We start from the raw sequence: 22822 nt of genomic DNA, 5'->3' as shown, positions 1-22822 counted from the left end.
GATCCTGCAAAAGCACCACTTTAAATCTTGCGTTTACCAGAGACGTGCTCACAAGTTTCCCGGAAATAAACCATTCAGCATAAAAAAAGTGTGTGTGTGTGTGTGTGTGTGTGTGTGTGTGTGTGTGTGTGTGTGTGTGTGTGTGTGTGTGTGTGTGTGTGTGTTTGTATGAGGCGGTTGTTTTAGACGGGTCATCCTCTTGGTATTTTAAGACTTTGGAGACAATGTCGAGTAAACAGAGGAATTCTGGGATTGTTCTGCCTGCTGAAAGGGACCAACTTTAACTAAACAAGCACAGCCACATTTACACACAGACACACACACACACACACAGACACACACTAACACAGATGGTCAGCTTTGTCAACATAAATCTTTTTAAACAGAGTGAAAATAAAGTGAGACGCCTGCCACCTCTAGCATGATCAACACACACAAACCAGATAGCTTATCAGTGCTCCTCCTGCCTTTCACTGCTGCTCAGGTGTGACAGCTCTGTGTGTGTGTGTGTGTGTGTGTGTGTGTGTGTGTGTGTGTGTGTGTGTGTGTGTGTGTTGAAAAGTCAGCCAACCTGAGCCAACTGGGTGTTTTTACTCTTTACACTTTGTTTAAGCTTGTAAAGCCCAGTTCAGAGCAAATATTCACAACAAGACAAAAAAAAAAAAACGTTTAAGAACGTTCGCAGAGAAAGGTTTCAGCGGTCACAACGGGAGAAAGTGACAAAAACCAGATGATGGTGTCGCTGTGACTCAGCTGGTCGAGTCTCCAGAGGCTGGTTTTCCATTTTATTTCTACGTTACAAATAGTCCGCTGGTTGAAACGGCAGAAATTCCCTGATGTCAGCATGTTAAATGTGAATATTGTTCTAGTTTCTTCTCTCCTCTGGGACAGGAAACTGAATATCTTTGAGTTGTGGACAAAACAAGACATCTGAGGACGTCATTTTGGGCTTTTTGGGAAACACTGATCCACATTTTTCACCATTTTCTGACATTTTAGAGACCAAAACAACTAATCCATTCATCCAGAAGATAATCCACACGTTAAAATCAACGATTAAATATAATATTAAGTAAGTAACAGCCCTAGCTGCTCAGTTTATCTGCACAGAGTGAGCATAAACGTTGCAGCTTATTAAAGCTGATTAAAACAAGATGTCTGTGTAACTTTGGTTGTGCTGTTCGCAGCACGTTTTCGTGTACGCTGCCGTTTTGTCGTGTTTGCAGTGTAGATATTTAACAGGCAAGAATGAAGCACGTGGACGTCTCCATCTGAGCGTGTGCAGAGCGGAGGAAGAGGTGAGCGGCCGACTGGAAGCAGGTGGGGGGAGGTAGCAGACAGGTTGTCTACATGCTGGCTCCGGCTTCCTGCCTGAGTACATGGGTACAGTAAACAGCCAGTATTATGGTTCAGGTAGCATCCGACTCACGAGAGCGTGTTTACCTTGACTCGCCTTCAGGCTGGCAGACCCATCGCCGCCTCCCGTCTCTCATAAACAGGCCTAACGCTCGCGCCGAGGAGGCTGAAAAGTACACAAGGTCTCCATTGTGTAAAGAGAAATGTGAGGGGAGGACAAGCGCAGAGGAAGAGAAGGAATAACTGTGTTGTCTCTGAGCACTAACAATCAGCCAGGCTACAGCTACACTAGGACTGGGACCGTATGCTTTTGTACCAATTCCATTCTGTCACGAAACACGGCCACCCACTGGATTTGTGTCGCGATTTTCGTTTATTGCGATTCGATAGTACTGAGTGTTGGAATTTTCCTGTCCTTCTTTAACAAAAAACTAAACGTAAACTTCTAGAGACAATATAGCACGAGATATTTCTAAAAACGTATTGTTTTCTAAGAAGAATGCACGTCACATCAGTCAGTCAGTCAGACATTTATAAAGAAGAACATAACATGGATTTGTGTGTGTGTGTGTGTGTGTGTGTGTGTGTGTGTGTGTGTGTGTGTGTGTGTGTGTGTGTGTGTGTGTGTGTGTGCGTCTGTGTGTGTCTCTGCGTGTAAAACTGTGTGTGTGTACGTACGTATATATATATATATATATATATATATATGCTTGTGTGCGTGCGTCTGTGTGTGTCTCTGTGTGTACAACTGTGTGTGTGGTGTGTGTGTGTGTGTGTGTGTGTGTGTGTGTGTGTGTGTCCAGAGAAGCCATGGGCAGTGTGTTAGGTATAATGAGATGTAACGAGCCCCCTGTGGAGCCATGCATTAGGACCATTCAGACTCTGCTAATAACAACAATGGGCCGCTAACGGAGGGGGAGGGCATTACAAAGCTGAGGAATGCAGGTGTTTGTGTGAGTGGGTTCGGCTGTGTGTTTAGCCTACATGTGCGTCTGGGCTAAATCCACACAGGACAGACTTTCAAAACAAACTAGAGAAGGAAAAGAATTCACTAACCTGTGTCACTGGGCAATCAGAGCGCCACAAACCTTAAAAACTAACTCACACGTTCAGCAGTTAAATGTGAATATGTTCCAGTTTGTCCACTCCTCTGTGACAGTCAACTTAATATCTTTGAGTTGAGACATTATGGATTAGTTGTTTGGGCTCTAAAATCAGCAAAGGATGAGGGGAAATTCGTCTTAGGCATAGTGCTACAATCTGTTGCTTCACAACACAAACGTGTAACAAAAACAACCTTCTAAAATAAACATAAAAACACAAACATAAGATGATAAGATCAACGGAGCATCTCAAGACATAAAAGGACACATGACTGTACAGACAATACAACGCCTTAAACAGTAACTGTAATCATTAAAGTGCAAAGTGCAAAAAGTGCTGGTGTACTTATTGCACTTTTGCTCTGTTGTGCTTTGATTTACTGACTTTAAATTAGAGCTGAACGATTTTTTAAAATAATCTAATTGCGATTTTTTTCCCAAATATTGCGATTCGATTATTTTTTAAGCTCTTTGTCTTCTGTATTATTCAACAAAGACAAACAATAAATCATTTTATAGTATGAACAACACACAATTACACACTAGACAGTTAAAAAAAGTAAAAATATAGTATATACACACACACACAACAGTGTATTTTTTTTTACAGTGCACAGAGAGGAGCTGCCTCCAGCCCCTCCCCCTCGTGAAGTTGCGTGCTGCCGTGTGCACTTGTTCAGAGAGGCTATCGTTACGTTAGCTAGTTGCTGGTGTTCTTGTTCAGAGAGGCTATCGTTGCGTTAGCTAGTTGCTGGTGTTCTTGTTCAGAGAGGCTATCGTTGCGTTAGCTAGTTGCTGGTGTTCTTGTTCAGAGAGGCTATCGTTACGTTAGCTAGTTGCTGGTGTTCTTGCCGTGGGATTAACTGTACTAATAAAACTGTTGAAACACCGCGGCCACGCTGCTGTGAAAGCTCCCCGAACGTCATTTATCAGTCTGGTTGTTACCCCTCTCAGTGGCAGCTCCTCCACTCCATATCTTTATAACGGAGCTAACCGCTAACCAGAGCTAACCACTAATCAGAGCTAATCGTTGCCAACCGAGCCTTCAGGTCTGCGTGCCTGTATCCATTAACTGCACGTATGGACTCAAACCAGAATAAAACCCTTCATTTTATTAAAATGGCTGTAAAAGTTTTAAACTACAGCTCAGAGTTGTTTGAATGACAGAAATCAGCTCAAGGTACGGCGTAGCGTTAGCGTGCTAGTTGTTGCTTTCTCTGCAGAGTGCAGACTGATTTGCTCTCGCGAGTCACGTGACCAAATCGCAGCCTTTGCGATTAGGAAATCGCGTTTTAACATATCGCGATATTATCGCAAATGCAATTAATCGTTCAGCCCTACTTTAAATAGCCGGCGATTAATTCAATAGTTGACAACTCATCGATTCATCTTTGCTGCTCTACCAAAAAGCCGAGCCTGAACATCCTGGACTCAGCTCCCCGAGCATGTGCACGTGTAAATGTGTGACCCCCGACTGAATGACCTCAGTGGCTTCAGTGGGAGCTGCAGCACTGCTCCCAGCGCCCTGTTGGTATTGTGCATGCTTTATTCCACGCAAGAATCTGTTGTTTTAAGTGCCCATGAAGACCACACCCTACACAAACCAGACAGGGAACCGCTCACACAGCCTCACCACAACCGTGTGCCCAACTGTCCTCTGCAATAATATTTTGCTTAAAATAAATTCCTCGTTGCGCCAACGAGGCAATTTTCAGATTAGTGGCCATGAGTGTTACTGTATTAAACCATCGCCCAGTATCTCTCTAATCCCTGCTGAGCTTCCATAAAGCTTTAGATTAGAAATTGGGCAACACGCTGTCAAACCTGCTGTGCAGCAGCCAGCTAGAGCAGCTAATCTACTGCACAGCAGCAGCCATGATGGGAGCTTCACTGCTGCTGCAGGCGGGCATCTTCACCCCCCCCCACTGACTCTGTCCAGGCCTGTCGAACCCTAGCATCACAAACCACTTTATCATAACACAGAGACACACACACACACACACATATACACAGAGACAGACACACACACACACACACAGAGAGACGCACACACACACACACACACAGAGAGACGCACACACACACACACACACAGAGACGCACACACACACACGCACACACAGAAACAGACACGCACACACACACAGACGCACACATACAGAGAGACGCACAGAGAGAGAGACACACACATACAGACATACAGAGAGAGACGCACACACACACAGAGAGACGCACATACACACAGAGACACACACACACACAGAGACGCACATACACACAGAGACACAGACACACACCCACCCACACACACAGAGAGACACACACACACACACACACGCAGAGAGACAAACACACACAGACACACACACACACAAACACAGACACAAACACACAGAGACACAAACACACACAGAGAGACACACACACAGAGAGAGAGACACACACACAGAGAGAGAGAGAGAGAGCGAGACAGAGAGACAGACACACACACACACGCGCGCGCGCGATGCATGATTTTAAGTTCAATATTAAGGATTCTCTCAGGATTTTCTTGTGACTCTGAAACTGTATTTTATCTTTAAGAACTAAAATGAAAAGAAAGAATAAAATATAGATTTTTATAACAAATCCCACATCAACGTAACTAAATACAAAAAAAATGTTCTTCAAATACATGAACTAAGAACACGTAGTGACGCCTGAAGTCAAACAAGTGGAATCTAAAACAGATTACGCCCTAGGCCTTCTTTACACATTCATATCTATTTCGAACCGATTCACGATTCATCGTTACATCCCTGAATGCAAATGCACAAAAGCTTCCAGCACAATGGGGGGGTATCCAGGTCTCAGTCAGTGAAACAACATCTCCACAGTGTGAGGCAGCTCGAACCGGTTGCCGTGGGTTTGAGTTACACACGTGAATGAATTAATTTGCACTTCTGCTTCAGCCACAGCTTCACAAACTTAACTCTGCAGAGACAATACTCTGGGTTTAGATTAATCTAAGGACGTCATCTTGGGCTTTTGGGGAAAACACCGCAGGGCTGCAACTAACGATTATTATCATAGTCGATTAATTTGTCGATTAGTTTCTCGATTAATCGATTAGTTGTTTGATCTATAAAAATGTCAAAACATGGTGAAAAATGTGGATCAGAGTTTCCCAAAGCCTAAGAGTACGTCCTCAAATGTCTTGTGTTGTCCAAAACTCAAAGATATTCAGTTTACTGTCACAGAGGAGAGAAGAAACTAGAAGATTTAAACTAGACATTTAACAAGCTGGAATCAGAGAAATCTTTTTTTTTTTTTTAAAGCAGCCATATTCTGCTCATTTTCAGGTTCATAATTGTATTTTAAGGTTGTACCAGAATAGGTTTACATGGTTTAATTTTCTAAAAACACCATATTGTTGTTGTACTGCACCGCTCTCTCTCACTGCTGCAGATCCTCTTTTCAGCTGGTCTCTGTTTTAGCTACAGAGTGAGACCTCTTTTCTTCTTCTTCTTCTGTACTATCTTTGATTGCACTTGCACATGCCCAGTAGCTCAGATGTAGATCATGTCAGCTAGCTAGCTCCATATACAGTAAAAGAAAGGCTGTTTCTACAACTTGGGTCAGTTACAAGGCAGGATTAGCTGGGAGACTTCTAAATGAGGGCGCACATGGAAGTAGTTCTTTTGTAGATTATGGTGAACTTGTGTGTGTTGTAGCAGTGCTTTGCTATTGAGAACGAGGTAGCATGCTAACGCTAACGCTACGAGCTAACGGTTGCGGTTAGCCTGCTCGTTTCGGCTTGTGACGTCACAAGCCGTGCCGATTTTGAACAGCTCACCCAGAGACTGAAGGCAGGACACATTCAGAAACCGTATCTCACTCTAAACAGCATGGATGGATTTTTATCAAAGTTTGTATGTGTGTGGAAGCACCAGAGACACAAAATAACTCCCCAAATCCCAGAAAAAGTGTTTTTTTTCATAATATGGGCACTTTAATAAAGAAATGACTCAAACGATTAATCGATTATCAAAATAGTTGGCGATTAATTTAATAGTTGACAACTAATCGAATAATCGAGTCATCGTTGCACCTCTAAAACACTGCTCAGCATTTCTCACCATTGTATGACATTTTAGAGACCCAACAACTCATCCACTCGTCCGGAAAACAGTCGACAGATTAACCGACAAAGAGAATCTTGTTCGACGCAGCCCTAGAGATGATGACCATGTCTGAGTCGTAAACCTGAAGATAGTCACCACAGTCAACTCAGAAAGCAGGGGCGCCTGGGTAGCCCACATATAGAGGTTTACTCCTCGACGCAGCGGCCACGGGTTCGACTCCGCCCTGCGGCCTTTTGATGCATGTCATTCCCCCCTCTCTCTCTCCCCTTTCGTGTCTTTAGCAGTTCTATATAAATAAAAGGTCTAAACATGCCCCAAAAAAGTATCTTTAAAAACTCAGAAAGCGGCAAAACCCTCGCAAATTTTGATCCGGCACGCAAATCAATTTAGGTTCACGATTAATGTTGGCCCGCCTTGTTGTGCGCCAAACCAAAAAGACGGGAAAATGTTTGCAAACTGCAATCACGAGTCACTTAAACCGGAATTTGGCAGATTTGCCGACTTTGAGACTCAGAAATTCCCGCACAACCGAGTTTGCATATTCAGGCCTACTTTTGAAAATGTAATCAGAATGCATGTTTTTGCTCAATTCTATGATGACTGAGGAACTTTTTTTGCTTGTTTTTAGGACTTTATGTGGACCAAACTGTATGTGAAAAAGACTATATAAGACATAGGGGTGGGAATCACCAGAGGTCTCGCGATACGATATCATCACCATACTTACGATATACGATATTATTGCGATTTTAAACATATTGCAATATTCTGCGATATATTGCAATTGATTACCTTTTTTCCCCCAACTTCAAATTTTTCCCAATTTCAAATGATGTCCCCAAAAGTAGACTTTGTCAACATCTGTTTTATCTAAAAATATATATTTCTCTGTTTGTTCATCTCACTTCATTTGTATCGCTGCAAAATGGGATTTGGGATCAGACAGACTGACCAACACATATATAATAAAAGATCCATACTTGCCGTCTGTGTATCGATACAGTATTGCCACGGAAAATATCGCAATACTATGCTGTATCGATTCCCCCCCCCCACTCCACCAGACATGCAATAATATAGTCAAATATATAAAAAATCATGTCAATAAAGTGTACGTGTCTGGCCCCTGATGCGATTCTAATTTTCCTGTGTGGCCCTTTGTGAAATTGAGTCCAGATGAAGATCTTCCATCTATCAACTCACTAAACTGACTGATTGAATAATCGTGCTGACAGCTGCACGTCAATGTTTACCGTGAACAGCAGCTGGATTCTCGCGATACGAGATTGCGCGAGAATCGGCGATTACATATCACACCACAAACCCATCTCGTCAGGCTTGCAGGCTTTCAGAATCAGAACCGGGCGTTCCATTTGTAATCGGAAGTCGGATTTTCCGAGGTCAAAGAATATAAAATACAAAAATACAACGTGGCTGCTTCCGTGCATCAGCGTTTGTGAAAGCTGTAGTAACATGAAGTTATACTGAGTCGCTTAATCAGTCGTACACACAGTGTTGTCCATGTTCTGTCTGTTGCTACGCTGTTTTTGTGCGTACAAATGCGTTGTTATAAACTGGCAACGCTGCCAATGGCTAACCTGGCTGGAGCTAATGAAAACAAAAGGAAATCCGACTTGTAATTGGAACGCATTCAACTCGGGTGTGACGTCATTCCCAGCTTTGGCTTCCCATTTCCCAGGCAAATGGAACGCACTATTTTTGATCCCCTCAGGGAAATTGTCTAGTTGCAGTTGCTCGCACTCAAATTCAAGGTAAAGAAAAGAGCGAGTCAATAAGTGTATAAAGTATAAAGTTACATAGCTACACTAGAAAAACAAAAACGTTAAGTAGAAGTAAAGTGAGACTAGGTTAAAAAGATTAGTTTCTAAAACACAGGATTGTACAAATGCTACGGTAGTGCAGTATTAACATAAATAGAGTAAAAGTGTAAAAGCACTTGTGCCTGAACTACCAGCTCAACGAACAAATCAGCGTCTGGCAGCTACGGCCGTGGTTTAGGTGTGTGTGTGTGATGGCAGCGACCGTTATGTGACAGACGGATGGTTCATCCAATCACCTGCCAGGTATTTTTTTAAGTGCCTGCCCTTTCCCAAACAGTTTCCAACGACGGCTTCTCAGATGGTTCTGTGATAACCAAACATCAGGGTTTTACCACTGCAGGCTACTCCTCAGCTACTGGGAATTATTTTTAAGATGTTTTTTTAAACTACAGTTAGCTTTTAGCCCTGCCTTGAAAAAGGGCCCTACGGAATCTGTCTTACAGCTTTTTTTTTTTTTTTTTTTTAATTCACAATTTTGTGATTCGGTCCATTATTCTGTTATCACAGAATCTACCCTTGTGTTGACTTCAGGTCACATTGACCCGTTTTAAATTTTTGTTTTATATCAGAAAATATGGGACGTAGAAATAAGCGCTGAAAATGTGTAGAAGAAAAATTTAAATAAATTAAAATTTAAAACATTGGAAAAAGCAAAAACAAACAAAAAAGGCGTCAAACGTTGAAAAAAGAGTGTATTTTGGGTTGAAGAGAAGACAACACAATGGTTAATGCTGTCATCAGTGTGTGACTGGCCCCAAAGACACTGGCCACCGGGCTAAACAACTTTTCTGGAGGAAACAGGTCTTTCTCCCAAAGACAAACATTAAGCCAAACACACTGCGTTTCTATAGACGGGGAACTGTTGCCAGTTGTTGACCTACCGTCCTGGCACTTGGCGGGAGAGCTCCGTTGGCGAGGTAGGGACTGCAGAGGTTCCCCAGGTCCGGGATCATGAAGAAGGGATATCCAACATAGGGGGAGTGCTGGAAGAGGCCGGCGTCCTGCTGCCTCCGCAGGGCTGAGAAACAAGTTCAACGTCACAGTGAGCAACACTTAAAACAAAGGCTCCCAAAGATCAGCTCACCCATCATGGGGTTTCATTATAATTTAACAGGTTGTGTGGCTCCTTCGATGGCTCCATAGGCATGCTAATTAGCCCGACACATTGTTAGCCTAATGTGATGGCTTTGCTTTGTTGCTGGCTAACGTGCGATAGCTCAGGGTCATTATCTGGCTATTGCTCACCTGGTGGGTTTGAGCTGGATAGCTTTTCGATTAGCATGCTTTTAGCCGCTGATATTGTAAACAAAAGTCAATACAGCCTGATCCAGAGGGTGTGGGTGCAGGTAAAAGAGGGGAGCTGGTTCTTTCGGAGCATTCTCTCTGCCGAGGCCCAAACTCAACCAAACACCAGTTGGTTTTTTTTATTTTATTTTACCAGGAATATACCCATTTAGATTCATGTAATTCTTTTACAAAAGAGTCCTGGCCGAGACCGACGCATACAAAGTTTCAACTAAAAGAACAAACAACAGACTTAAAACCAAACAGCAAGATTAGTGATCACATAGTTCTTAATCCGGTCTATAACCGTGCATGCTAATAAAATAATCTAGTTTAAAGGGGACTCTGTAGCTCACACCAAGATGAGGGAGCAAAAACTTTAAAAGCATGGCCTGAAGTTTATTCTTGTGAGTCTCTCTTTAAGAGAATAGCAAGGCCGGCATGTATGTATGTGTGTGTGTGTGTGTGTGTGTGTGGTAGAGAGAGTGACAGTGGTTAGCTTCGGAGCGAGTAGCGGCTCTACAGGCATAGTGGAAGAAACAAAGAGTCTACACTTACCTATGCATGTAGCCACTCAGTGGCATGAACTATATGTGCAATAATACAACCTGTGCAACACTGTTCCCATGCTTTTAAAATGCCTGTTCCTAGATGTATTGACTGGGATGACTGTGCACGAGTGCATGTTAAGAGTAACTGTGTATTTATTACTTTAAGTACTTTTATATTTCAGGTACGGCACAGCAAGTCTCGCTGTACACAAGCTTGTGCAACGGCAATAAAGTCGATTCTAAAATCGCCGTCCAGGCTGACCCGGCCACGCTGAAAGCAAGAAGCATGAAACGTGTTTTTACTCTCGCACGCAAACTCAGTTTCATCCTGTTAAGAGAGGTCAAGACACAAGCTTCTCATACCAGAAGAGTTGCTGACGAACGGCTGCAGGTTAGACTAGTGGAACCAGTTACAGTCATGGTGGCTGGACAACTGTGCGGGTCACGGCATCCACTTGAAGTTGCTTTTCTCTGTTAATACGCTGCATATACCTACAGTATATTATTCTTACTATTGCACATATCTGTACATGTTGTTCATACATTGTTCATATTACACAGCCATATTTATTCTGCTCTTATAAGGTCACTGCTAATACACTGCACATATTTATGTTCAATTTATATGACTCTAAACCACCTTCTGTAAAGTAACTGTACACTACTGTCCACACTGCACTATATTTCTTGTCCTGTCTATATTTTGTATATCACATTGCACTTTATGCTCTTTTTTTTGCACTTCTGGTTGGACGCAAACTGCATTTCGTCGTCATTGCACTCTGCACAATGACAATAAAGTTGAATCTAATCTAATCTTTTCAAGCCAGTTGGGCCAGCCCATAGTCAAACCTGAGCAGATAGCATGACGATATAAAGCCGAGCCACGTTGCAGAGTGTCTGCTCGTTGCTCAGGGAAGGATAGTAGATCTTCAAGGATTTATGGATGAATCGCCAACTATTTTGACGATTCACATCATTTTTTAATGAAAAAAACACTACAACGTGTGTGATGTCAGCTTGTTAAATATGAATATTGTTCTAGTTTCTTCTCTCCTCTGTGACAGTAAAACTGAATATCTTTAAGTTGGGGACAAAACAAAATTTTTGGGAAACACTGATGATATTTTTTCCTTACAATGTTCTCACCTTTTTATAAACCAAAGAACTAATCCATTCATCAACACAGGTAATAATCGGTAGTCCCAGCCCTACTCTCAGCGGGCACGGTACGTTTACTTGTATAGTGAAGTCTGTGGCACATAGTAGCATTAGGAGGATTCCCACCAAATGCAAAAGTGTGTTAATTACCTTCCTGAAACAGATAATTCTGCCTGGCCCTGCTCTCCGCATCTGGATTGGTCCTGGGGCGTCTGTCTGCCTGCACACAGACACACACAGAGAAGTGTAAACAAAGATAGAGAGAGCATTGTGGATGCTGTGGAAAAGCACACAAACAAACTCCACTGGGGATCTAATTAAACATTTATATGTGGTCCAGTGTATTTCCTCGCTTTGTGGAAGACTTATGTGCACGTGTTTGGCGAAGGGTTTAGGCGTCCTTCCACAAGAAAATGTGACTATTCTCAATATAAAGAAAATGCCATTTCCCCCAAACATTTTGTGTCTCTTTGTGGGATATGGTCTCTGTGGGTTTTAGTGTCTCTTTTTAGTCGTGTTGCGCCTGTGTGGTAGTTTTGGGTCTCTTTTTTTACATTATTTTGGACCGTTATTATCACCATATCTGTGTGTCTAAAACATTGGAAAAGCTAGAGCTAGATCATAAATACATAATAACATTTACGGGGAAATGTCTTGAAAAACTTCCCATTTTCTTGAGGAAGGACCTCTAAACCTCCTCGACAAATACGTGCACCCCAGTCTTCCACAAAGCTAGGAAAAACACAGCTGGGGACCTAATTAAAAGTTAGATAAGTGGTCCAACTTACCTCTGAGTCTGAGCTGGACTCGGACTCGTTGACCAGAGAGGACTTCACGTCGTCTAGGTCCCGTTCAGAGGACACATTCCTCTTTTCCTCTTGTTCCCCTTCGTCTTTAAACGCTATGAGTTCATCGTTTGCTCCCAAGTCGTCTCCGTCTGCCCCGTTTAGCTGCGGCATGTTTGGACGTTAGCTGCTAACATTAAAAAGGGGTTGAGTTTAGCCCGAGTTACATTTGGTTTTAAAAAACAACAACAACCTACACGACTGGACAACCTTTAAGAAAACATTCAGCTTACGTTAAATGCGTGCTACACGTAACCACACGCTGCGTTAACTGATTGTTTTGTCCGTTGAGGGTTGAGGCTAGAAGGGGATACAGCTACGGCGACGACAGTTAAGTTTAAGCACCAAAACGTATAATTTCGGTGCAGGAAAAAATCGTGATTTGGATTAAAACATTCCGGATGAACGAACACACGTTTCCTGGGTGAAAGTGTTAAAAAATTATATTATTAAATAAAATTATATTTTGGGAGATTTAGCGTAATTTTGCCTCACTTCCGGCCGTAGCTGTATCCATTCTAGCCACAACCAAAACTATCTAACAAGCTAGCCTAGCTAGCCTAGCTTAGCTACCTGCGGCGTTCACTGACGCGTCAGTTTCTGGCGTCAAATTCCTGAGGTGTGGAAGAAGTCCTCCTTGAGCTGGTTTCCACCGAAAAAAGAGTCCATAAAAAGCAGCGCAGTGACAGAAAATGCTCAAAACGGTTAAAAAAATTACAATAACAATCACTCATAACCGACTCAGGGCCGTTGACATTATGAAACCGAGCGCTGAGCTGTCGCTCCGACTGAAAAGTTTACGCGCAGTTAACGTCACTCCAGCGGAAAAAGTAGAGGCCCGTTTTGATTTAATTCCAACATCGTGAGTCAGGTTTAAAACACGCATAATTCCCACTAAAGGCGTTTTTAAAAAGGTCGTTTCCGCATTTTCAAAATATTTCGCTGATTCAAGTCGATTTGGTGGTATAAGGGGGGCGGGGGGGTTGTTTGCGGTGCCGCGGAGGCGTGGGAAACACTCGGGCTGCTCGCTGCTTCTGGAGTGGAAGAAGGAAAAGACTGCGCGCGGCTGTCCGTCGGAACACACTGGAGGGGAGGGCTTGGAGCGCCGTGACGTTACAGAACCTGGATCAGTTTGAGCTAAGCGCGCTCCCGTTTCACAAGGACGAGGGCAGCAAACTGAACTGATCCTGGACCAGACAGCACAACAGGTTGATCCCATTTGTTTGCAAGAGAGAAGGAGGCACAAAAAGGACGGAGGAGGAGTTTAAGATGGACAAACACTTTTCTTAGACCTTAAAGGAGCAGTTAGACACTTCTCTGACCTCTTGACCTATAAGGAGGGAAACAAGCGGGTCTTTGTGTTGTTATTCATAAGTGGAAGAAGTACTCAGATTACTCCAGTAAAAGTACTAATAGGCTACCACACTGTAAGAACAGTCTCTGTTACAAACGGTCAATGTTTTTGCTTTTATCAAAGTGTTAAGTCGCTTTTTAAAATTTTTTTTTTTTGGACACTTTTTTCAATGTTTTTGTCTCCCTTTTTAATTTTGTTTTTGAAGTCTTTGGGACTTTATTTGAAGTTTGTGTGGCTTTTCAGTGTTTTTGTCGCTCTTTTTAAATCCATGCATACATGTCCCAGGACCCCCCCGCAACCCCCCAATGTTGAACACAAAGTTACACCCTTGGTTGTGTGCAGAAATCTTAACGTGTAAAGTAACTAGTAACTAAAGCTGTAACAGATGAATGTAGTGGAGTAAAAAGTCCAATATTTCTCTCTGAAATGTAGCGGAGTAGAAGTAGAAAGTGGCATGAAAAGAAGAGACTCAAGTAAAGTGCAAGTACCTCAACATTTGGTACTGAAGTACAGTACTGGAGTAAATGTACTTAGTTACATTCCACCGCTGGTCGAAGACGTACTCAGATAATTTATACAATTAAAAGTTCCAGTACAACACTTGAAGTAGTGCTCTGTTACATGTGAAAGACCTGCATTCAAAATGTTACGGTTAGATTTAAAAGAAGCCACTGATTTAAAAAGGACTATCTTCTGCTACGTCTCCCCCTCTCATTCCCCCTGCTCTGGTGTTCCCCTCTCTCATTCCCCCTGCTCCGGCGTTTCCCCCTCTCATTCCCCCTGCTCTGGTGTTCCCCTCTCTCATTCCCCCTGCTCTGGCGTTTCCCCCTCTCATTCCCCCTGCTCTGGTGTTCCCCCCTCTCATTCCCCGTGCTCTGGTGTTCCCCCCTCTCATTCCCCCTGCTCTGGTGTTCCCCTCTCTCATTCCCCCTGCTCTGGCGTTTCCCCCTCTCATTCCCCCTGCTCTGGTGTTCCCCTCTCTCATTCCCCCTGCTCTGGCGTTTCCCCCTCTCATTCCCCCTGCTCTGGCGTTCCCCCCTCTCATTCCCCCTGCTCTGGCGTTTCCCCCTCTCATTCCCCCTGCTCTGGTGTTCCCCCCTCTCATTCCCCCTGCTCTGGTGTTCCCCTCTCCCATTCCCCCTGCTCTGGCGTTTCCCCCTCTCATTCCCCCTGCTCTGGCGTTTCCCCCTCTCATTCCCCCTGCTCTGGTGTTCCCCTCTCTCATTCCCCCTGCTCTGGCGTTTCCCCCTCTCATTCCCCCTGCTCTGGCGTTTCCCCCTCTCATTCCCCCTGCTCTGGCGTTTCCCCCTCTCATTCCCCCTGCTCTGGCGTTTCCCCCTCTCATTCCCCCTGCTCTGGTGTTCCCCTCTCTCATTCCCCCTGCTCTGGCGTTTCCCCCTCTCATTCCCCCTGCTCTGGTGTTTCCCCCTCTCATTCCCCCTGCTCTGGCGTTTCCCCCTCTCATTCCCCCTGCTCTGGTGTTCCCCTCTCTCATTCCCCCTGCTCTGGCGTTTCCCCTCTCTCATTCCCCCTGCTCTGGCGTTTCCCCCTCTCATTCCCCCTGCTCTGGTGTTCCCCCCTCTCATTCCCCCTGCTCTGGTGTTCCCCCCTCTCATTCCCTCTGCTCTGGTGTTCCCCCCTCTCATTCCCCCTGCTCTGGTGTTTCCGAGCCCCTAAACCGGAGACATTTGGAAACACTTCTGACCCGTTTTGATATGAGGTTTTGGGCGTGTTAGTTTAAAACGTGATTAGTTCTTCTACTGGAGATTTAAACTTGTGTGCATGGAGAACACTTTTGGCTCCAAAATCTGCTTAAAAACCCAAAACGTAGCGATGTAAATGTAAAGCCTCAGCCTGCCGTATTTCCTTCAGCAGGGTGTTTCAGAGGGAAGTCAATAAGAATCATAGTCACACACATAGTTCTTGTGTTTCAGCTGCAGAGCACAATAGCAGGTCAGCCACGGGTCAAAGCCATGAACAGCTGGAACATCTGTTATAACCATTAACACGACTGCATGACTTTACACAGAAAACTGAATGTTACAGACAGTCCCTCCAGAAAAACGCGATTATGCGATCTCATAATTCAATGCATAATACGCACTTTCACCGCATAAATTGCAGATTTCCGCGCAAAATATGCGGGGCTTGCATGTTTTCATAATCCCCGCATTTTCGTTGCAAAAACGTCACACATATCTTACCAGAAAGTTGAAAAATGTTGCGTTCACTTCAAACAAGAGCAGCCGTTTTGTGCTTGTGACGTAATTACGCGACGTGAACATCATCGAAAAGCTGCAAACCCCGCGATGAAGCCACGATGAAACCGCAATTTTTGAAAGTTCCCGCAATTTCATTGCATAAAATTGCATAAATATCCCGCATATTCCATCGCATTTTTTAAGAAAACGTGCCGCATAATCAAGGATTTTTGCCCGCAACAATCACAAAAAAACTCCGCATTTTTCTGGAAGGACTGTACAGAGCGACAAGCTGAGAGAGTAAAGGAGAGGACAGGGAGGCGAGAGACACAATGAGGGGAGGCAAAAACTATTTATTTTATGCACTTGTCAATTCTGAGATTTTTCTGGCTAAATTGCTTCCATAACGTGTCTTCTTTCGGAGACTGTCCTGGCCTGAAAAACGGCCACATAACTCACTTGTTCAAGCAGCAACTACGACCTATATTTAGGTTTCCAGTGGCGGCGCCCTCTAGTGGCTGTAGTAGTTCTGACGGGAGCAAAGCAGGAAGCAAGGTGAGGAAGTATAACAGCGCCAAATGTCCCGGTAGCGAATTTAGGAATCCTACTATGGCCACGCCAAGACCCGCCCTTCACACACTACTATTGGCCAGGCTTCCATGCTTACGCAAGGTAACGTAACCCCATTGGTTCAGGTCCTATCCCCTGACCAATCGGCTATCCTAACCTTAACCACAACGCAAGTGTGCAAACACACAAGTTTGTGTGAGTGTTTCCGGGGAGCACTAAAGACTGTGACACAGAGCAGCTGGCTAGCGCCAAGGGGGTAAGCCTCTCTCCACAACGCGTACCTCCTATGGCGCTATTTTGATGCTAGCAAGCCATCACCTCCCGTTAGCATCCCATTGACTGCCATTCATTTTGACGTCACTTTGACAGAGAATAACTTTACATCTGAAGAGTTTAAAGACTCTATTTGTCCATTGTTTATTTCTAAAGAAACACGACAATGTATAAAAGGCTCCATTACCTTGTAGCTCACGTTATGGCTCCGTAGCAGACGTTTTTATAAAAATAGGCTAACGATTGGGTCATAACCACGAGACTTACTGTCTAACAGTAGAGGAATTACCGTATAGTACAGGAGAAGCTCTCAGGCAGTTTGGACTTCCATTAGCTGTTTAAGTTTAATTACTAATGTTAACTATCATTTTAGTGATCAATAATTAGCCTGTGTCTATGTTATCTCCTTACATATACCTACGCTCTCCGTCTCTGCTAGATTGGGAATGATTGAGATTTCTCTTGGCACAGCTACCAGAAGACTTCCAACTTTCAGACAGGTTGCTCACGTCACATCTACGTCTTCAAGCTCAGTTGGAGGCTGCTCAGTAACGCTCAGCCATCACCGGGAAAGATCTTCTAATATCCTTCACTGGTCTCCGTCCAGAGACACGGGATCTGGTGGTCCAGTTTATATACTGTGTATGGCTAGCGCTGAGTGTTATGAAGACTGTCAGAGATAATAAAGTCACAAGTAAGCGAGTCCAATGCTTTAATGTCATTTTTGTATAGTTAAGACCATAATGAAACAGATTACTCTGACACTGAAAATATGTTCCACTGCTTATTATTGTTTTGGTTTTAGTCTACTCTGTGAGTCTAGCAATGTTACAGGAGTGGCATGCTAAATAAATCCAGTACAGAAGAAGTATTTAGATCCAGTACTAATACCACACTGTAAAAATACTCTGTACAAGTTAAAGTCCTGCAAAAAGTAACTAAAGCTGTAACAGATGAATGTAGTGGAGTAAAAAGTACAATATTTCTCTCTGAAATGTAGCGGAGTAGAAGTAGAAAGTGGCATGAAAAGACAAGACTCAAGTAAAATACAAGTACCTCAGCATGTGTACTGAAGTACAGTACAGGAGTAAATGTACTTAGTTACATTCCACAACTGGCTAAATCTGTGGCGTACACTTTAAACGTGTGTAACATAAGACTATATTTAAGTCATTGCTCTTTCTGAAACATGTTCTTTGTGCTCTCGTCATCAAAAAGGTGAAAAAGTGATGGAGAGAGGGAGAATTACTACATCTGGAGGCAGGAATACGCCCAGCTATCCAATTTCATTTGCACCATTACGAACAGGAAAAGGGGTTACGGACCTGAAACCTGCAAGTGTTCACAGCTGACTTGTGTTACTCGAGGGCTGAGCAGCCAGGCTGTAATGTTGGGAGTCGGGAATCCATCTCATTCCTGAACCCTGTCAGGCAGATTGAGATATGACCGGTCTGCCATGAAAAAACACAACACACAAACTGTGGCTAGACACTGAGACAGCCATTGTAAGCCACACACACACACACACACACACACACACACACACACACACACACACACACACACACACAGACGCACACACACAGACACACTTAGAAACACAGTCACACACACACAGACACACACAGACATACACAGAGACACACACACACACACACACACACACACATGCACACACACAGACACACACACACACACACACACACACACACACAGAGACACACACATGCACACACACACACACACACACACATAGACACACTTAGAGACACACTTAGAGACACAGTCAAACACACACAGACACACACACACAGAGACGCACACACACATAAACAGAGACACACACACACACACACACACACACACACACACACACACAGAGAGACACACACACATGCACAGACACACACATGCACACACAGACACACTTAGAGACAAAGTCACACACACACACACACACACACACACACACACACACACACACACACACAGACACACACCAAGCAGCAGCAGCTGTGGGGATTACAGGGAGGGTTCAGTGTTTTGGCTCAGGGCCAGACTGTAAAGATCCTCTCCCCCCCGAAGCTATGCAGGATTTAGGGAGTAATGGGAAGAGGCAAAGGGCGTGTCACTGCCATAGACTGTACCAAAAAAAAAGAAAAGAAGAAAAAAAAGCTTTCAGGTCTGAAAAGTGAAGTCAATGCTGAAGCTCTTTAAAGCTGCATGCTCTCTAATCTCCAGCAGGGGGCGACTCCACTGGCTCTGTTTCTATAGAAGTCTTTAGCTGCTTTCCGACCGAAGGGATTTTTGCAGTAGCCTGGCTCCGCCCTCCTACGTACTTCCGCTCAATTTTCATTTCCCTTCAGTACTCCGTCTGGGTTTGCGGTATATTCTTGGGTTTTCTCCGGTCAAATATTTGTAGGTCCAAGCAGCGAACAGAGGGAGTGGCTGAGAACGATGACGTTGAGGACGTGCTCTAGAAAGATGCGAGCGAAGCCATTCGGTCCGTTGTGGCAACGCTGCCGAATATCCAGAATTTAAAGCCAGAGCAACAAGAGTTGTGTTGGTGGCCATGATGTTGTGGCCCTCCTCCCCACGGGGTTCGGGAACAGTTTGATTTTCCAGCTCGCTCCATTAGCGGTGAAGGAGTTGGCTAAGGCTAACACTAGCGATGCTAATGCTAAATATAAGCCGATAGTTGTTGTTGGTCTCCCCTCTTGTTGCACATGCGCATGACATACGTCACGACCAAACGTTAGCGATTGGTTATGGCAGATCCAGAGTGGCTCTGGGCAGATCCAATAGTTTTAAACTTCAACAGAGTCCCGCCTTCAAGGAAGTTAACACCTGTCAATGGAGAGAGGCCAGACTCTCTGGACCAATGAAATGGACCAGAGTGTGGTAGGACCAGGCTAGTGGACCAGAGTCTGGTAGGACCAGGCTAATGGACCAGAGTCTGGTAGGACCAGGCTAATGGACCAGAGTGTGGTAGGACCAGGCTAATGGACCAGAGTCTGGTAGGACCAGGCTAATGGACCAGAGTCTGGTAGGACCAGGCTAGTGGACCAGAGTCTGGTAGGACCAGGCTAGTGTACCAGAGTGTGGTAGGACCAGGCTAGTGGACCAGAGTCTGGTAGGACCAGGCTAGTGTACCAGAGTCTGGTAGGACCAGGCTAGTGGACCAGAGTCTGGTAGGACCAGAGTCTGGTAGGACCAGGCTAGTGGACCAGAGTCTGATAGGACCAGGCTAGTGGACCAGAGTCTGGTAGGACCAGGCTATTTTTGCAGATCCTAGAACATGAAATTCCTAGAAGCCTTTTTTTCTCGTGTTCCGACTAGACCAATTTGGGGATTTTTAAGTTCCTCTGGCTGCAGTTCCTGTAACTCTTTCAGCTCCTACTTCAGGGCAGGCTCTTTTCTCTGTTCCCTTTTCAGCATATGAACCTAGGTGAACGAGGGTCGGGTTTCCGGTACAGACAGACCAACAACGGGACAATTTTAACAATTTTCGCTCTCTTATTCATCACTAATTTCACTTGTGACAACGTTTTAGGCGAGAAATGAACTGTTTAGATTTTGAGAGGCAGTCTTGCAAAAATTGATGCCGAATTGACAATTTGCTTCAAAGTTTTCGGAGTTGAGAAGCTCCATAAAGTGAGGCGACAGCCAGCAAGCGCCTGCCCCGGCCTCTAGCTCGTCGCTCGGCCAGTCATGCTCAGACACCTCGCTGTGAGCTGGAGGTCTCTCAGACCGATCTCGTAAATAAAAGGCTTTTATTTTGTGGTTGACGGTTCGTTTGCTTAAATATCACAACACATGTCCATCATAAGATTAACAGGAACCTGTGGTTAAACTCCACAAGCGTGTCCTGCGGCTGGCTGGCCATCACACACGCACACACAGTCACACACACACACACACACACACACACACACACACACCTTCACAGCGCAGCAGGCAGAGGCGGGAGAGAGAGACACCCGTTTCTTTTCGGGAGACTTGTTTAAATTATGACAAATATGCTATACATTAGATTTAGTATTTAGTTCATACTTTTTGTGGTGTATTTGTTTTCTGATTTTAACGCTATAAAGACCGTTGCCGTGCTTGCATCTCTCCCTTACCCCTCCTACCAGTCTCTATGGCCACTTGGCCAGTGGGAATGCAAATGGAAAAAAAGATTTTGGGGGAGAGTAGTTAGTAGATCTGTTTAGATGTGGACTTCTCACTTAATTTATTACCTCAGTAAACATTTTCATAAAGACTTTATGGTCTCAGTAAAGAGGCAAAGTCCCTCCCTTTCTGGTGGACCACCATGGGAACTTATTTTGGAAGAAATATGTCCGGTATAAGGGCGTAACTTTGGGTTCAACATTGGGGGGGTTGAGATCTCCACTATTGGGCAAACCTGAAATTTTGAGCATATCAAACACTTCATTTCCTGCATTCTGATGGATTTTTCTGCAACAATTTGTTGTCTTTATTTATGTAAAGGAAATTATTATTAGATTTTGGGAGGGTGGGGGGGGGGTTGCACTGGCCAGTTTTGATAATTGGGGGGAACTGTAACACCCCTATCTCCCCTGTAAATTATAAACACGTTCTCACACTCATCTTGTAAAATATGGACGCTTGGTCAGGTGCTTTTGTCGTTCTTATTGACGCTAAAAGTCTCCTTTAGCGCTATAAGTACACGCGCTTGGTTGGGACTATTGCCGTCCCTTTAGCACTATAAGTAAACACGCTTGGTCGGGACTATTGCCGTCCCTTTAGCACTATAAGTAAACACGCTTGGTCGGGACTATTGCCGTCCCTTTAGCGCTATAAGTAAACGCGCTTGGTCGGGACTATTGCCGTCCCTTTAGCGCTATAAGTAAACGCGCTTGGTCGGGACTATTGCCGTCCCTTTAGCGCTATAAGTAAACGCGCTTGGTCGGGACTATTGCCGTCCCTTTAGCGCTATAAGTAAACGCGCTTGGTCGGGACTATTGCCGTCCCTTTAGCGCTATAAGTAAACGCGCTTGGTCGGGACTATTGCCGTCCCTTTAGCGCTATAAGTAAACGCGCTTGGTCGGGACTATTGCCGTCCCTTTAGCGCTATAAGTAAACGCGCTTGGTCGGGACTATTGCCGTCCCTTTAGCACTATAAGTAAACGCGCTTGGTCGGGACTATTGCCGTCCCTTTAGCACTATAAGTAAACGCGCTTGGTCGGGACTATTGCCGTCCCTTTAGCGCTATAAGTAAACGCGCTTGGTCGGGACTATTGCCGTCCCTTTTGACGCAGTTATGCTAAGGAAAGGGTCGTGGGTGGGCGTACGGTTCCGTTACACGCGGGAGGAAAGAAAAATGCGACTATATAACTTTATTTTACAGACTCAAGGTCCAGATATAAAAGTACACATAACATATTACAGGAAGGGTACACACAAACATAAAAACATACAGATATACTGTCTACCACATATGCAGATGAGTGTTCCAGTGTTTCCAGAGTTTGGAAGTATATCTTGTATCACTAAGTGCAGGGTTAGTTAAGGCAGTTGAAATTCTATTCTTTGACTCTGTTAATCGGCACCTGTATTTGTACATTTGTACAACACACAAGATTCCTCAGCACAGCATGGAAGGTGGGAACATTACTCGTCACAAAAAAATGACTAGCACTGGTCCATCTTGGACACTTCAACAAAATTCGAAGTGCATCATTGTATGTATGTATGTATGTATAGCAAGCTTGACAAGCGGGAAGCAAACCCCGCTCTCCTGGGTGAAAGTCCTAAGTCGCCCTTACATACTACTCGCTAAATCCTCTCTAACTGCTGCTCTTCCCGGTGCGTTACACAAACACGCTGAAAGACGCCTTTTTCGTTGCATCAGACGCTAACAGCCACTGTCCAAAGTCCGAGTTCGGAATCAGAACGGGTTGAAATTACGCCTATGGGTAGTGAACAGGGAGAGACTAATAATTGTTTTGATCCCGTTTGTATGGAGCCATGAATTACACATACGTTTGTCCTTTTACAAAGGTAATTTAGCGAGTGAAGAAAGTCTCAGTTCGTCGTACATTTGTCGTAGCACCACTTAGTTTTGTGTGAAACCGCTCAGTGAACTACATCTCTCGTCTCGCACAATATACGTCACCTTGCTTGCTAGCTAGC

At 44.4% G+C, this 22822-nt stretch overlaps 1 protein-coding gene and 1 long non-coding RNA gene across 6 annotated transcripts in view; one reads left to right on the top strand and one right to left on the bottom strand.

Moving 5' to 3' along the window:
- The window catches only part of LOC116041786 (transcription factor 7-like 1-B), a 34563-nt gene extending 21273 nt beyond the window's left edge, over positions 1–13290 (bottom strand). Inside the window, exons 1-4 of one of the 5 annotated variants that reach the window (XM_035991821.1) lie at positions 12826–13290; positions 12209–12392; positions 11571–11640; positions 9306–9442 (exon numbers count right to left, since the gene is read on the bottom strand). In XM_035991821.1, the coding sequence (XP_035847714.1) occupies positions 9306–9442; positions 11571–11640; positions 12209–12379 (378 nt within the window). In that variant the 5' untranslated portion in view covers positions 12380–12392; positions 12826–13290. Of the gene's footprint in view, positions 1–9305; positions 9443–11570; positions 11641–12208; positions 12396–12498; positions 12636–12825 lie in introns of those variants that run through there. The other 4 variants (XM_031287840.2, XM_031287841.2, XM_031287842.2 and 1 more) reach the window with 4 other exon arrangements.
- Positions 1904–22822, top strand: part of LOC118493130 — a 20952-nt gene continuing 33 nt past the window's right edge. Inside the window, exons 1-3 of the long non-coding RNA XR_004895101.1 lie at positions 1904–1914; positions 19117–19125; positions 22740–22822. The exon at positions 22740–22822 is cut by the window's right edge and continues 33 nt beyond it. This is a non-coding gene — a long non-coding RNA (uncharacterized LOC118493130). The remainder of the gene's footprint in view (positions 1915–19116; positions 19126–22739) is intronic.

This window comes from Sander lucioperca, chromosome 14 (genome assembly GCF_008315115.2).
Source record: "Sander lucioperca isolate FBNREF2018 chromosome 14, SLUC_FBN_1.2, whole genome shotgun sequence".
NCBI lineage: Eukaryota > Metazoa > Chordata > Actinopteri > Perciformes > Percidae > Sander > Sander lucioperca.
The sequence above is the reverse complement of the archived record's forward strand: the minus strand, read 5'-3'. Positions and strand labels throughout refer to the sequence as shown.